The sequence below is a fragment of the Microtus pennsylvanicus genome, chromosome 13, assembly GCF_037038515.1.
Source record: "Microtus pennsylvanicus isolate mMicPen1 chromosome 13, mMicPen1.hap1, whole genome shotgun sequence".
Lineage (NCBI taxonomy): Eukaryota > Metazoa > Chordata > Mammalia > Rodentia > Cricetidae > Microtus > Microtus pennsylvanicus.
In genome coordinates this window covers 72,499,528-72,515,574 of record NC_134591.1, presented here as the reverse complement: position 1 = coordinate 72,515,574, position 16,047 = coordinate 72,499,528, and the positions used below count along the sequence as shown (strand labels likewise).

The 16,047-nt window shown below is 55.7% G+C and overlaps 1 protein-coding gene across 1 annotated transcript; it reads right to left on the bottom strand.

Moving 5' to 3' along the window:
• Positions 1 to 2,379: 2,379 nt before the first annotated feature.
• On the bottom strand, positions 2,380 to 14,991 carry Arhgef19 (Rho guanine nucleotide exchange factor 19). The gene is made up of 16 exons (XM_075944957.1): positions 14,879 to 14,991; positions 11,204 to 11,650; positions 10,586 to 10,867; positions 10,326 to 10,434; positions 10,182 to 10,258; positions 9,727 to 9,989; positions 8,690 to 8,850; positions 8,456 to 8,608; positions 8,183 to 8,312; positions 7,556 to 7,630; positions 7,377 to 7,466; positions 6,880 to 7,040; positions 5,451 to 5,609; positions 5,063 to 5,142; positions 3,632 to 3,736; positions 2,380 to 3,305 (listed from the first exon to the last, which is right to left on the bottom strand). Exons 2-16 carry the CDS (start codon positions 11,619 to 11,621, stop codon positions 3,148 to 3,150), a joined length of 2,421 nt encoding a protein of 806 aa, XP_075801072.1. The 5' UTR covers positions 11,622 to 11,650; positions 14,879 to 14,991; the 3' UTR covers positions 2,380 to 3,147.
• Between the last annotated feature and the right edge of the window lie 1,056 nt (positions 14,992 to 16,047).

Here is a 16,047-nt window from a genome sequence, read left to right as displayed (position 1 = left end):
ACCTCATGAGCAGAGGACTCTGTTTACCTCTGTGGGGTTTTTGCCCAAAGCCGCAGTAACTCCTGCTTCGTCATGAGAAAAACATCAGATACACCCAAATTGCAGGATCGTCTACAAAATACCGACCAGAATGCCTCAAAATTGCCCAGGTCAGGAAAAACAAGGGAAAACTGAGAAGCTGAGTCCGGCAGACAGGGAAGTGAGAGGGTGGACAGGAGATGGCAGAGTAGCCAGCGTGAAACCCGGGCAACTTGCAGTCATGTGGGGAGAGTGGAAAGGAAGGAGGCCCACCTGGGTTTTAGGGAGGGTCCGAAACCATAAACACAGAAGCCAGTTCTGTGGCCAACGATGCTTCTCAGTTAGGAGGCTTGCCTCCTACACAAAGCCGGGTCCCCTCCTCAGCACCACAGGAACCTGAGTCAGTTCCCAGTGCCGGGAGGTGCAGGCAAAAGGAAGGACTCCTGTGCAGGGTCATCCTAGGTTACACTGGGAGTTTGAGCTAGCCTGGACTACATGGCCCTATCTAAAAACACCAAGAAAACCAAAGAGCGACTGGGATGTGGGGTCAGAGGTAGAGCCTATCAGGACAAGCAGGAGAAAGAGAAAGACCTATCCTACATTGTCCTAAAGCCCTACTCAGCATTCCTCCCTGGCCACCCATGGCTAGGGCTACTAATGCCTTCTGTTCCTCCCCCCCCCCCTTTGGGGAACAGTTCTAATTGGTCTTAATAATAAAAACCTGGATCCAGATATCGGGGTAAATGCTGAAAGATCAGAGACAAAGGAGCAAGCCACAGCCAACTCTGACCTTGCTAACTCCTCCCGCCTTATATTCCTCTCCCTGCCCAGCCGTATCACTTCCTGTCTGTCTGTACAGACCTCCAGACCTCTATGATTAGCTAGTGGTTAGCTCTGCCCTCTGATCTTCAGGCAAGCTTTATTTGCTAGAGCACAAACAAAACCTCACTACAGAACAGAGTTTCACTATGTAGCTCTGGCTGTCCTGGAACTCACAGAAATCCACCTGCCTCTGTCTCTCTAGTGCTGGGGTTCCAGGTGTGCGCCACCATGCCTGGGTCCCCTCATTTTCTAAGACCTGAAGAAGGCCCCAGACCCCAACTGCTCACAGCCATTATTCCCAGCTGTTTCACCCTCTGGATCAGCAGGGGTGCCCCAGCAGTGGTTTTCACTGAGACCCATGGGACTCCAGGGTAGACCTTGCGCGGCTTGCCTCTCAAGCCTGTGCACACAGTCTAGGGTTACCTAGGGTTACCGTTGGCATCTGAGTGTTCTCAGAAGCCAAGGTACTGAAGTGTTAGCATCCTGAGGCAGTGTTAGAGGTGGTGGACAATGGCAAGTCTACCTGGGAGGTATTGGGTCATTGAGGACATGGCCTTGGAGGGATACTGAGACCCCCACACCTTACTGTCTGCCAAGTATGCCCACCATGAACTACTGGGCTACCCACAGGCCCAAAGCATCAGGGCCAGCTGACTCTGGACTGAAACCTCTGAGGATTTAAAAGAAACTTTTCTTCTTAAGCTGTTTCAGGCACCTGGTTGCAATGACAGAAAGCTACCACACTTAGTAGGGCCTAACATCACACAGTAGGCCTACATGAGACCAGAAGAAACCATGGGATCCAAGCTGGTCCAATCACAGAGAATTCTAGGACTCCACCTGGAAATTCTGACAGTTTTCTTCCATGCAGGGTCTGTAGAAGCCTGTGGAGGAAGCTGCATTGGAAGAGCAGAGTGGAGGGACCAGACTAGCTGGGTCTTCAGTGACAGCAACAAGCCACTTGATCCAGCCTTGACTCGGGCTCAGTTTCCTCTCTCCCTTTTGTTGAGATCTGTGATGGACTGAAAAATATCTACAATATATGTTTATGTCCTTATTCCCAGGACTTATGAATGTCACATCTTTTTTGTTTTTGTGTTTTGATTTTTTTTCTTTTGAGACAGTTTCTCTGTATAGTCCCGGCTATCCTGGAATTAGCTTTGTAGACCAGGCTGGCCTCAAACTCAGAGACCCCCCTTGCCTCTGCCTCCCGAGTACTGGGATCAAAGGTGTGTGCAACTACCACCTGGCAAATGTTTCATACTTTAAAGTGTATGTTGGGGGCTGGAGAGGTGGCTCAGGGGTTAAGGGCACTGGCTGGGACCTGGGTTTGGTCCCCAGCCCTCACATGGTGTCTCACAACCATTCATAACTACAGTTTCAAGGAATCTGTTGCCCTCTTCTGGCCTTCCCAGGGACTGCATGCAAATGGTGTACATACCTATATGCAGATAAAACATCTATACACATAAAATAAAATAAATCACACGCCTTCAATCTCAGCAGTTGAGAGGCAGAGGCAGGCGGATCTCTGAGTTTGAGGCCAACCTGGTCTACAGAGCGAGTTCCAAGACAGCCAGGGCTGGCTGTCACACAGAGAAGCCCTGTATCAAAACTAAACAAACAAACAAAACCCCAAATAGATAAATAAAATAAATCTTAAAAAAAAATGTTTTTAAACAGAAGAACATGGGAGAAGTGTGGGGTCAGATGGTTTTGCCAAGACCGTGATGGCAAGATGGTCCAGGTGGACCATAGGCTCACAGCAGGAGGCAGAGAACATGGAGTGGGCCTGGGGTCTGGCTGCGGGTGCAGTTCACTGCAACCACCAAGCACACAGAGGCAAAGAGCAACTCTCTCCTGGGACCCCATGGGGCCCAGCGCGACCTCCAGGTGGACTTTAAACCCCGGCCTCCGAGCTGCAGTGGTCAAGTCCCGCCCAGCTGGTGGTGCTTTCTTAGCACAAGCGGCAAGAGGCAAGTACAAAAACTCATGGAGTCATTTTAATATTCAAGCCTGCTTGGATTTGACACTTTGCTACTCGGAGGGGAAAGTAGCAGGTAGACACAGGCTCCTCTGCCCTCGGGGCACCTGGAGACAGGTGACATCGAGAACAGACAACACCCTCCTGATGGGACAGAGCTCCCCAGGCAGAGAAGTCAGTGCAAAGGCCCTGGGGTCAGACATCAAGCAGAGGCAGCCAGGGCTTATTTACAGAACTGTTATCACCCAGCGCCTATAGAGAAGCCCCCAGACACACAGAAGCCCACAGCAGGGAAAGGGACCCAGTAGGGCCCCAGGGGAGTGTCAGGCAGGAGGGTCCTCCCGCTTGCTGCTGGCACTGGTCACCCGCTTGTTCTCTCGGAGGTTGCGAAGTCGAGCGCTGAGGCTGCTGATCTCCTCCACATGGGCCTGCGGCACCCACCCCTTTTCACCGTCTGCCAGGCGCACACCCTCCAGCCAGCCTAGGGACACAGCAGTCAGTGTCAGGGACACGGAAGGGCTGCTGGGCAGGCCTGGGAAGGAATAACTGGGCCTGACGCCAGTCTGGGGCCAGGTGATGTTACCCTAGCGTCACCAGCCCCGGGAAGGACTCCACCTCTCTGAGGAGGCTATTTCCCACTCTCCCCCATCATTCCCCATTCTCCAGCAGGAAGTTCCTTCTTTGGTCTAACTGGATTCCCAAATACTGTGGCTGATCACCATTTGCACAACCTGTCCCTGTGATAGGTTGGTCACTTGCCCCTCCTTCTGTCCCTCCAAAGGGCTGTTGGGAAGGCCTGGCTCTCACCATCACTGGTCCGGGTCTTCACTGCCAGGATGTCTGTCTTCTCCAAGGTCAATTCATCCGGCTGCAGGGCCTTATAGGTCCTCACACACTGGACCTGGGGGCGGTCTGAGAGCCAAGAGGGGGGTCCAGGAGACCCCAGGTCAGGGGAGGGAGCCACAGTTGCTCCTCTGCCCATCCTAGGCATGAGTTTCCCCAACCTGAGGCTCCTGGCCATGGATGCTGACCTCCCCAGCTCGCTGCAACATCTTGTGTTGATCTCTAGACTCCCATACAACCCCCAGATGCCCACCACGTACCCCTTGACAGTCCTCTGGGTGTCTAAAGTTCAAATCTAAAGACCTCTTCAGGACCCACAGACTTCACGCGCGGACACTGCCCACTTGGGCTCACCTCTTCTTCCCACCCTCTTTCTACTCAGGTTCATGTAGCTCCAGCCACATGGGGCTCCTGTGGTCTCTGAGCAACTGGTGTCTTTTGTCTCAGAGCCTTCTGCCCAGAGGTCTTTTCTCCACCCCCCAGGGCCATTTCCCAGTGGCCTCTGTTTGGAGTAGGGGGCTTGTCCTCAGCCTTAGTGGGACTCTGAGCCCAAGTCAGAGAATCTGCCCTGCTGTATTTTTTGTGAAGAGTAGATGGGCTTGAGCGTCGCAAACAATTTTGAGCTGGGTGCGGCAGCTCATCCTTGTAATACCAGTACACGGGGAAACTGAGGTAGGACGTTAGCTCTGAATTCAAGGCCAGCCTGAGCTACACAGCAAGACTCTGTCTCAAAAAGGGAAGAAAGAAGGAAGGGAGGGAGGGAGGGAGAGGGACCAGACTTGGCCCCATTCCCAGCTCAGCTGCTGACTATGTGACCTTGGGTAAATTATTTAACTTTTCTGAACGTCAGTTTTCAGAGGTGTAAAAAAAACTGAAGACGGTGAATCTAGCTAACAGGATCACTACTGGGATTAAATAAAATGAGTGAAATTACAGAGTCCAGTCCCTCGTCTCACCCACAGCAAGTATTTGTTGGAAGTAGGTCTCTCCCCGGCCCCCACCCCCGCTCCATAGACCTATAATCCAACACCGTGCCTCTGTTCAAACACTGTCTATGGCTACCTACTACCCACCACCAAGATCCTTTCCCAATAGATGGAGTCTGCCTTGCCAGCCTCACATCACACCCAAGGGAGCTGAGCATCCTTCACCCTGCATCCCACACCCTGTACACACCAGGCCTATCTGCTTCACAACCAATGCAGATAGACAGACAGACAGACAGCAGTGGGCTCCAGATCCAGCTCTGTCTAGCTGGGAGGACCCAGAAGAGGCCCTCGGCCTCTCTGAATCTCTCTTTCATAGTCTGCAAAATGGGTTGTCTGTTCATATGGGGTGTATCCTACCCAGCCCCCAGTGGCCTTCAGAGCCACTCCAGAGAGTTCTGGGTCCTACCTTCTCCATCACAGGTGACCTCCTTGTCCTCCTGGGGGCTGGATGGGCGCAAGGCTGAGATCCATCGTTGCTTCTCACTTCTACAGAGGGGGAGGTGTGGTCATAACAGGCAAAGTACAGTGACTCAGAGAGGGGTTGGGAACCTGAGCTGGCAGAGCTAGGGTTAGGTCTAGATATCCTGGGCTACACGCAAGTCTCCAGGCCTATGTTCCTACCCCACTGCTTCTGCATGCCAGCTCTGGCCACTCCAGCCTCATGCTACCTCCCTGATAGAGGGGCACAGTGGCCGATGCCACCTGCCATAATTTAGGGACTGCTCCCGCCATCCAGACTTGCTCTCTGCCCCAGGGGTTCAGCACAACCCTTGTTCGGGGTTTGGAGTGCTTACTCAGTACGCGCTCTCAGCAGCAGCTGGTGCCTGGCACGCTGCCCATGCAGCAGCCGGAGCAGGAACACATGACCTGGGATGCCCTGCAGCTTCAGGCTCAGGTCTCGAACCTGCAGCTCAGCCATATTGGCATGGACGAAAACAGCAAACTTCCCGAGCCTGGAGGACAGACAACAGGGCAGGGAGAGTCAACAGAGCCTGGGTCCTACCCTCAGAGCCACGCCAGGAACAGGTGAGCTGAAGGGAAGAGGAGGAAAGATCATTTGCTTCTCCAGGCCTGGCTTCACTGGGCGCCCTCTCTCAACAACCAGTAAGGTTCCCATCAGGGTATCTAAACAGAGTTCAGGGTGCTAAGACAGGAGGATTGCTGTGAGTGCAACTGCCTGGGTTTCTGCTGGCAGAAGATAACAGAAGCCAGGCCCCCAGCCCAGGTATACTTGTTTTTGCACCCTTCCCTGCCTCCAAATGGACTCCCATGTGACTTGCACCAAGCCAGCAGAAGCTGCTTCTCCGTTCTGAAGCCAGAACCAGGTGCTGCTGGCCTTGCAGGGAAAGAGGCTGGGAGGCAGGGCAGCATCCTGGGCTTGTTACCCTAGCACAGAAACAGGGCCCAGCCCCCCTCCAGCAACACTGCGCTGTGCACGAGTCCCCACCATCATGTCCACCTCCCCCCATACATGCACTAGAGGGAGCAGGCCCCTCCTCTGCCATCCCGTTCCTGCATCTGCCCATCCTGAAGCACCTGCCACCTCTAGGCCATCTGTGCTCACCTGGAAAAGAGTTTCTGGTCCCTCTCACCCCCCCCCCCTTCAAATCCGCCAGAAGCAGAATGCGGCTCCTCTGCACACCCCACTCCTGCCCTCAGAACGAGCCCAGCCTCCACGGCGACTTCAAAATCTCCGCTCCCTTTTCTCGCCCCTCTCTTTGATTTGTTCGTGTATTTATTCGGAGACAGGCCCTCACTATAGAGCCCTTGTGGCCTGGAACTTGGATGGCTGCCCTCCATCTCTGTCTCTGCCTCCTGAGTGCCAGGACTAAAGGCATGCGCCACCATCCTGGCTTTCTGCTCTTTCTCCTCTGGTCCACTGCCTGGCTTCTCCATGCCCCAGCCACACTCTGTTCTGCCACAGTTTTTCTGTCTTTTCCAAACCACTTCTCAACGCAAAACTCTTACTCTTCAAAGCCCATCCTAAGGGCTGGAGAGATGGCTCAGGGGTTAAGAGCACCTGTTGCTCCTCCGAGGGGATGAGTTCAGAAGCCAGCACCCACAAGGCAGCTCACCACTGTCCCTAGCTCCAGTTCCAGGGGATCTGATACCCTGCTTTGGGGATTGAACGCACATGGTAGTGCACAGACAGACATACATGTGGGCAAAACACCCGTGCGCATAAAACAAATATTAATTTAAAAAAATATTCCCAGCACCCACTCTTTCCTCCGGGACAGAAGCAGGCAGTCATTGAAGAGGTGAAGGTACACGGCTTTGCTGGACAGCTTCAGCTTGGCAGGCGGTGCGGCCGGCAGGGGGGCCAATTCCACCAGCTCCCCGTGCCTCACCAGCCAGCGGGCCTGTGAGATCAGTGGAAAGATCTGGAGAAAGATAGACAATTAGGGAGGGCAGGTGAGGCAGCGGTGCTGGGTGAGTCCAGACCAGGGAGATCATGGGCAGTGACTACCGGCCCCCTGGCCCCAGAGGAAGGAGGAAGCAAGAGCTTTCCTCTTTTGAATTTTTTTATAATGTATTTATATTCTATGAATGGAGGCTCTGCATATATACCAGCATGTTAGAAGAGGGCATCAGATCCTGTTATAGATGGTTGTGAGCCACCATGTGGGTGCTGGGAATTGAACTCAGGACCTCTGGAAGAGTAGCCAGTGCTCTAAGCCCTGAGCCATCTCTCCAGCCCAGCAAGGGCTTTCCCCTACCTTGCCCTCGAAGTGGATCTTCTTACTCAGGTGAATGAGTTCCTCAGTCCTCTTCATGGACTGCACGCTGGCATTGCATTCCTGCACCAGCTGGGGATGGGATGGGTGGGGAGTTATCTGGGCTCCCACCAGGAGAAGGGGAGGCCTCAGGAGCCCACAGCTCCAGTCCCTGAGCTCACCTCCTTGAGTGCACTGAAAGCCTTGGTGGCCATGTCCTCATCTTGGGAGCCTGGTGCTGTCCGCTTCAAAATGTTCTGGTGGGCGAGAGCAAGAGCAAGAGAGAGAGAGAGAGGAGAGAGAGAGAGAGAGAGAGAGAGAGAGAGAGAGAGAGAGAGAGGAGAGAGAGAGCAAGAGAGAAAGAGAACGAGAGAGAGAGAGAGCAAGAGAGAAAGAGAGAGAGCGAGAGGAGAGAGGAGAGAGAGGAGAGAGAGAGAAAGAGAGAGAGAGAGGAGAGAGAGAGAGAGAGAGAGAGAGAGAGAGAGAGAGAGACGTTCTTGGGTACGGTGGTCACTAGTAAGGCACCCATGTTCTCACTTGCATTAAGACGCCCTATTGAAACTCACTGGGTCACACACAAAACAGACTTGAGAGTAGAAGGAGGGGTCACCGGGAAGAGGAAGAAGACCAGTGGGAGGGGACCCAAGGGAAGAGGGAGATGGGTATGTGTGTATGGACATGTCACAATGGACCCTATTATTCATAATTAATATATGATAAAATGGAAGACAAACGTGATATAACAACGAAAACATAACCACGGGTGGCAGGCCAGCCTCTCCCTCCCCGCCCTTCCTGAAGTGAGCTACCTCTACCAGCATCTTGAGGCGGGTGACCCTCTGGAAGGGTAGGATGAGGAAGGAGGTGAGAGGCAGCCGCTGGCACACGGGAGACTCTTCTAGGCGGGCCAGGATGCCGGGAAACTTGGGGTTCTCTAGGCTGGACAGTGGGTAGGAAGGTGCTGTCACAGGGTGGCTCTCTGCACATCGCCCCATGCCTCACAGATGGACCTGTCCCACCCGACAGGATGTCCCACCTACATCCACCCAAGCCCCCCCTCCCCACCGCAGAGCCCCTCCTACAGGAGGCGCTGGTAGGTGCGCTCCTGATAGGCCTGGTTGGTGACGTAGGGCAGGTAGACCCGGCGGAAGGCAGGGCAGTGCTGCAGAACGACGTCGCACACGCTGAAGCGCAGCACGTCGGCCTCTAGACGCTGTTCCAGGTCGTGGAGAAACCTGCCAGGCGAGCCAAGGTCAAGGACAGCGCCACTACAGACCTCTGTGCCCACCCTTAGCCAGGCCGGGCCACTCGCTCACCTCTCACTGGTGCTCTTGACCTCGGGCAGTTTGGAAAATAGCCACTGCTTGTCCTGAGTCCCCAGACACTCGCTCAGCTCCGCGGAGCCTAAGAAGTGGCCCACAGCCACCGACAGGCTATGGATGTAGGAGGCCTCCGAGGTGATCAGCTCAAATTTGGCCTAAGGGAGGGTGGAGGCCGGGAGCAAAGTCAGGCCGCCAAGGATCAGGGTCTCAACTCTCCCAACAGGATCAGACCTCAATAGACACCACTGCCCTGCCCCTTCCCAGCCCTACGGATAATCTGGCGCCAGGTGGGGCCTGGGCGCGCCCAAAGCTGCCAGCTGACAAGCTCCGCTACTTGAAGTCTTTCCCAAGAGCAAGCGCTGCCCGTGGCGCTCGGCTACGCCCAGCACCTGCCCTTGGCCGCGCCCCCAACCGGGGAGGGCGCTCTCCAATGGCCCCGCTCCTGTGTTGCGCTCCGTCCTGTCCTTGACCTAGCTCTCTGTCCTGGCTTCCCCCTGGCACCCGAGGACCCAAGCTTTCCCTGGTTCTCTCACCCACTCTCCGCGTTGACACGCTTCACCCCCTAAGTCCCCAGCACCTGACCTTGACCCCGCCCCGTCCTAGGCTCCGCCCCTCCGATCCCACTCCTGGCTTCCCAGCTGACTTCTAGGAGCCCTACCTTCCCACGTCTTCTCCCCCACCCTTCGCTTTGACAGTCCCTGGGTCTAGCTGAGTCTCCTGATCAACTACTTCTGGTCCCGCTCCTGACATTGGCTTCTCCCTGTTTTAGACCCTCCCGGCTCTTCTCCTGGCTGCACAGATGGGCCCCCCCCCCCACTTTCCACTGCTAGTCGACAGCCCTTCATCTCCCTAAGGTCCCCATCACCTGCTTCTGGCCTCTCCCCATACGAGGCTCCACTCCGCCCACCCCTTTTCCTGGCTTCTAGGCCGGGCTCTCGAGTCTTTTCCCAGGTCCTCCCACCCCTTCTCCACGTGGACAGTCCCTAATTCCCCGTGGGTCCCCATCTCCTGCCTCTAGCCCCGCCCCTCACCTCCTGCAGTTTGCAGTCGCGCAGGCTCAGCGTGGCCAGGACGCCGCTGCCGCGCACGTCGGGGATGTCCTGCCACAGCGAGAAGGTGGAGCCTCGGGCAGAGCGCTGCGCGCGAAAGGAGCTGCTCGGGGAAAGGTTGGCGCGCGGTGGCCCGGGCCCCTCCTCCGCGCCTTCCGCCCCGTCCCCAGGGCCCTCCTCCTCGCGCTGCTGCCGCCGCAACTCGCGCGCGCTGGCCACGTCGCTGTACTCCTGGTAGAGGACAGCTGGGCGGGGCGGGAGACGGGATCTCAGGATCTCATTTACCCAAGCTAGAAACACTAACTGGGCACCAACTGTATGCCAACCCACCTCAATTTCCCAAAAGTAGGCTCCCCAGATTCCAAAGCCCCGGCCCCATCCCCCCGCCCCCCACGTCCACCCCCCCCCCCCCGCCTTCGCAGCAACTCTGCACATACAGTTAAGGAGGAAGCGGGACTGGCGTCGCTCGGTGGCACTGCTGGGATCCTGAGAGGGTTTTTCATGCGTGTCCAGCCTAGGAAAGAGTGTCAGGACCTCTTTGCATCCCTCCCCAACCCGAACCCCAAGAGAGAGGTAGGTACCTGGGCTCCAGTAGACCACCGTGGACCTCATTTGGGTCAGCAGGTGCTGGCAGCGACACACTGTCCACCCTCATCTCCGCTCTTCGGTATTCCCTCACAGGCAGTTTCCCTAGAGAAAGCAAGAGCTGGGAGTGGGCGATCTAGAGAACGACGTGCGTGGGGCCGATCACCCGATGTTAACACCGGTAGGTAGGCTGCGCCCTGCACGCCTGGCTCAGGCTGCCCTCAGTGCCCGGAAAAATAGAAAAATAGCTGATTACCCTCTCGGGTGATTCCAGCACCTGACCCCGAGGTCAGGGCCCTGGTGGCCGTGCGACCCAGGCGCAGAGATGAGTGAAGCCTCGTCATCAGTTCGGAGGCTGAGAAGCGCCTTCGCTCCTGAGCCTCAAGGCCCACTCTGGTGCTTCTGGAAAGTTCCTGTGGCCTGGGCTCTTCCGCACATAGAGCCTGCTCATGTACAGCCTGGCCAGTCTCCAGAAGACCCATGGTGGTCTCGGTGCCACCAGTGGCCTCTTCATTATGATATACCTGGATCTTGCGCCCTAGGGGTGGGGTAAAAATAACAGCTGCCTTCCACTGTAGTCTGTCCCGTCTTCCTTCTTGTTGTGGTGGCATGACCCTGAGCATCAAAATGAGATGCCCCAGGGCAACAGGATATCAGAGGTCCTGACCACAGAGAGCAAGGGAACTGGAACAGCGGCCGCCAAACTGGTTATGTAATGTTGGCAAGTCATTTGGACCCTATGAGCCATCTTTCCCTTGTCGGTAAAACTTGTCCTGTCTTTTGGGACATTCTGAAGTTTAGAGAGTTCAAAAAGAGCCTCCCAGTCCCTCCCCTAGCTGCCCCCAAAGACCCACCCCCCACCAGGGTGACTCACAGGCTGACTTCTTCTCTGAGCCACCATGGCTGGCCCTGCGCTGGGGCTGCATGTGTTGGGAGCTCCAGGGTCCCACCAGAGTTGGGGGCTGGGCACCAGGACAGTGGGGCCAGCTGCCAGCCCTGCTGGGTCTCATTCCTCCACTGCTGGAGATATGGGAATCTGGGCTTCCTGGGGAAGGTGGCCATGACAGTCCTTGGAGAGGGGCAGGGGTTGCCAGGGACCAGCGACTACCAGGAGCTTGAAGCTCCTCAGGCGCAATGGGGAAAAGATCCACACACACTGGGCTTGGGGGCTGCAGAGAGGGCAGTTCCACGAAAGACAGGCTTTCCTGCTGGCACACGGCTACCGGGCGGCGGGCAGTGCCAGGTGGTCCAGCCAGGTGAGGCTGGAGGGTTGCGGGTGGCCCACAGTCCATTCCTCCTTTGCTCTGCCACCCTCCTGGGCCTGGAGGGGAGAAGGGATGAGATCCAGATATAGTACAACAGGCAGTGCTGGTGGGCCATCATGTCCTGGGGGCCCGGGCAACCCCTCTGGCAGGCACATGTGTACGCAGCCACACAAACACACTCACATGCCCTTTTAGTAATCGTCAGTGTTAGTCAGTACTTATTAAATGAGCAACACCCGTGTAGCCCCTCAGTTAATCTCCACCAGCCTTCAGCACCCATGCCGTTACCCCCATTTGATAGAAGAGGAGAGTGAGGCACAGTGGTTATCGACCGACTAGTAGAGCCAGGATTTCCACACAGGCATCACGACTTCCACATCTGCGCTGTTAGTCACCTTGTACAATTTCTAATACACATTGACATGTGACCAGACATATAGATAACATACGTTGTCACACAAATTCATGTTCCAACACACAGCCACACATTCTCTTCCGGCACACATACTTTCATAGATAACTTGAGACATCTCAAATGCGGATAGACACATACTTTTTTTTTGTTTTGATTTGTAACATAGGCTTAGAAATTTTCAGTGACACGCGCACACACACACACACACACACAAGCTTCCTCACACGGCTCCAGGCAGACACACACACACACACCAGGATGCAGATACATACGGGCCCAATGTCCTTGTTCTGAAGTTATCCACCCCCTTCCATACCCAGGCTTGAGGCCTTCTTGCTGAGTGATGCCTACACCCTTGCCAGGCTGGCTGGGAGGGTCACAGACTGGCAGGCAGGCCACCACCCAGATTAGTCCCTCCCAGGGAAGAGCAAGGAGATGCCCAATCCCCAGTTTGGGATGACAGAGGGGGCTTATCCCCGTCCCAGCTCCCAGACACTAGATCAAACCAGGCAGAATGGGCCGTTTCTGGGCAGGATGCCATCCCCAGGCAGTCTGCCAGTACCCCAGGACAGAATGATGAGCCCAGAGGTCCAAGCCCCTTCCGCCTCTGCCCCAGAGCCCTCTGTGGCCTCCCTCTTGCCCCTCACCTCTTCAGCAGAGACCGAAGCCTGCTGCTGATGCTGCCTGCCTGCTCCGGCAGGGGAAGCCCTCTCTCTGCCCAGCTGGCTGGGGGAGATCCCACCCAGACAAAGGGTTTGATTCATCAAACCCTGTGGTGAGGCGAGGAGAGGGAGGGAGCAGGCAGCGGGCTGGGGCTGGGCGGGGGCCTACACTTGCCTGGCTGCGTTGCGGGCAGTCTGGGCAGCAAGGACCCTTGCAGAGGCCCCTTGGGCCAAAGGAGCAGTGCCCAGTCTGACAGAAACGAGAGGGAGACCCAGAGAAATAGCGACCTTGGAGACAACAGCTCGGGAAGCGACTCTGGGAGACTGAAGAAGAGAAACCACAGAGGCTGAGTCGCTTGAGGCCCAGAGCCTGAGACACCAGGAGACACCGAGGATTTCCGATGTGACCAGATGCCCAGGCCAGTGGGAAATCCAGGAAAAATACAAACAAACAAAAAACAGGAAGACAGATGAACAAATAATAGCTCATGCCCGGTGGGGTTGCCAGTCTGGTGGGAGAGCCAAAAAACAAAAGCGGTTATAATCTGAGTTGGCAAGAAACAAGCCACAGGCACTAACACAGTAGGGGGCTGGGCCCAGCCCAATCTGAGTACATCAGGAAGGCTTCCTGGTGTAGGTCTCAGCTCAAGGTTGCAAGGCTAAAACCCGCAAGGACCCAGTACAAAGATGGGGCAGTAATCTCCAGCCTGAACCAGAGACAGCATCTGGGTAGGCCTAGTAGAGGACGGTTGAGTCTCCTGCTTTGTATCTCACCTGCTTCTCCCCGTACCCCTGCCTTAGGAGGCCTGAGGTGAAGACTGGCTGGTCCTCAGAGGCCCTCCCCCAAACAAAAACAACAGCCATACCTCACTCACTCCCTGATTTAGCCTTCGCCCCTCAAGACTACCGTGCTCAGCTGGGTAAGCCACTGTGAACCTCGGTTTCCTCAGCCAGCATTGTAGGAGACCTAGCGCCAACTTCCTCACTGCTAATACAAGAATTAATGGCAGAGCACAGGAGGTGCCTCGGGCACAGGGCACGGTGGGAGGCTTGTCATCGATAGCCAGTCCCCCAGTGGGGTCATTTTCTCAGTCTTTGGGGAGCGGGGAATGGCTTGGGCCAGCAGCCAGTGGTAGTAACAAGTGGGAGGGGACACAGTCTCTGTTCACCACACGGGTCTCTCTTAGGCATAAGAACACACCCTGCCCTAGAAGCCCCTGGAGAACAGGAAATGAGCCCCTCTCCTGTGATTTATAAGGTAAATCACCAAAACACTGGAACTTAAGGCCGGAGCAACTTCAGTTAAGACCTCAGAGGAGAAGGCCAGGGTGCTAAAGGAATGTGCAGGGCTTTCTGGAATACGAAATTTAAAAAAAAATTATAAAAAGGGTGGCAGGAAGTGTGGGAGTGGGTCAGCCCCACTGTGCCCCTGACCCAGAGGCTGTGGCAATGGCCCGTCAAGCCGAGACACCATTCAAGTAGCTTTTCAGGCAACAGCCCACCTAGCCTTGATGTTGGTAATTTGGGCCCAAGCCGGGTTTAAGACTGTGTAGCACTTTTCCATTAAAATAACAGGTCAGGAAGGACTGGCTTCAAGTGGCTGGCTCTAGATGTGACTCCAAGACAGAGGAGTGCTCACAAGGCAAGGGTCACTCTGGAAACCAGGTTCAAGGTCCTGTGTTGACACTGGCCAGTCCTGTGAGGCTCTAGGCAAATTATAAGCCCTTCCTTGGGCCTTGGTATCCTTGTGTGTCAAGTGACCCTGAGGTCCCCCAGAACTCTCCTCTATGAAGCCTGTGTCAAAGGTGTCTCTGCAGGCTAAGAAGGATTGGCAGAGGCCAGGGAGTGGTCTGTGCAGAGGCACTATTAGTTAGAGAGGGCAACAGGTCTATCTAGCAAGGTGTCAGAGCATCCCAAAGCATTGCCGTGGTCCGGGACAGCACCTCTGGCCCCGCGGTACCCAGCTTTTCCTTCCCTTCTTAGTACCCTTTGACTCCCTGCTCAGAGAACAGACCTGCCAGACTCCCTTTCTCCTTAAGGGACAAAATCTAGATGGCAGTCGTGTCTGGAAAGGGGGTTCCAAGTCAAGCAGAGCCCCAGGAGGCCAAGAACGGGTTGAAGCCAGAAGCAGCGGGCAGGCGGCACAGCACAAAGGACTCCCTCGGGACACAGCAAGAGGAGGTTGAGCTGTTGACCCAGGGCCCTACCTCAGCCAGGGAGCTCCTCCGTCCAGCGGCTGGTACAGTCCAGGGCTCCAGGCCACCCTGGGGGCAATGGGGTTGTAGCCAAGTCCTCAAAGGACCATGCCAGCATGGCTCCAATGCTGGACAATGCAAGCTCCTGGGTATTGTGTGGGGCAGGGAGGGGGGAAGCGAGGGTGAGGGAGTCTCGCAGAGGCAGGCGGCTGTCTCGACGTGCCTGCTCCCCGCCCCCCTTCCCCAGAACCGGTTTGGCCAGTCGGGTACAAGAGGGGGCTGGAACAATGGGAGTCCTATGCCTCCCAGAGGCTCTGAGGGACCCCAGACAGCTGCCTAAAGATGGGGTTAGCAGGGTTCTGCTCCTAAGAGGTAAGACACCCCTCTTTGGAGCTTTCCAAGTACTGGGGAGAGGCGGGGATTTTGTAGGAGTGAAGGACGTCCTGGAAGGGTTGCAAAGGAACCTCCAAACCTGGAATCCCCCTCAGGGATTCTGAGACCTCCTCTGCCCCTCTCTGAACCTATCCCACCTCTGAAAATTGGGGACACATGACTGTCTCCCATGCCTGGGAGACAGAAGTCAATCTTGGAAGCTAGTTATCTTCTGGAGGGCCCTTTCTGGATGGCCCCTCCAGCATGGCCACTCCTCACCACTGACCCCTGTCTGCTGGAATGACCAGCCTCTGGGTCTCTAGCAGCTGCCTCCCCAATGGAATCTTCCCAGAGTCCAGACGCCTACCCGGAGAGAGTTCTCAGTAAGGCCAAGGAAACAGTCGAAGCCAAGGCAGCCTCCATAAGAGGTTGGAGGGGTGGGGGTGGAGGGGGGGTCCATGCTCGGTGCCAGGCACACAACTTTGCCAAGTCTGTGGAAAACGTAGAGCTGCTTCTTATCTCCCAGTGTACCGACCATTTGTGTGAGCACCTTGAAATTGCCAATTGGGCGCTATTCAGAGGCGTATGTAGGGTAGGTATGAAGATGATGCCCATGGGGTTAATAACTGGTACGCTTCCTGCATGCCAAGCACTTCACGTGCATGGATTCACTTACTGTCTGTCAGGACCCTGTGAAGCCCCTACCGTGTCTGCTACCATGTAGCAGGGGAGTGAGTACACAAGGCTTGTGCCCCTACACATGAGCACTGTCCCATCTGTGAGGTTTCCCCTCCACACGCACCCTTTAC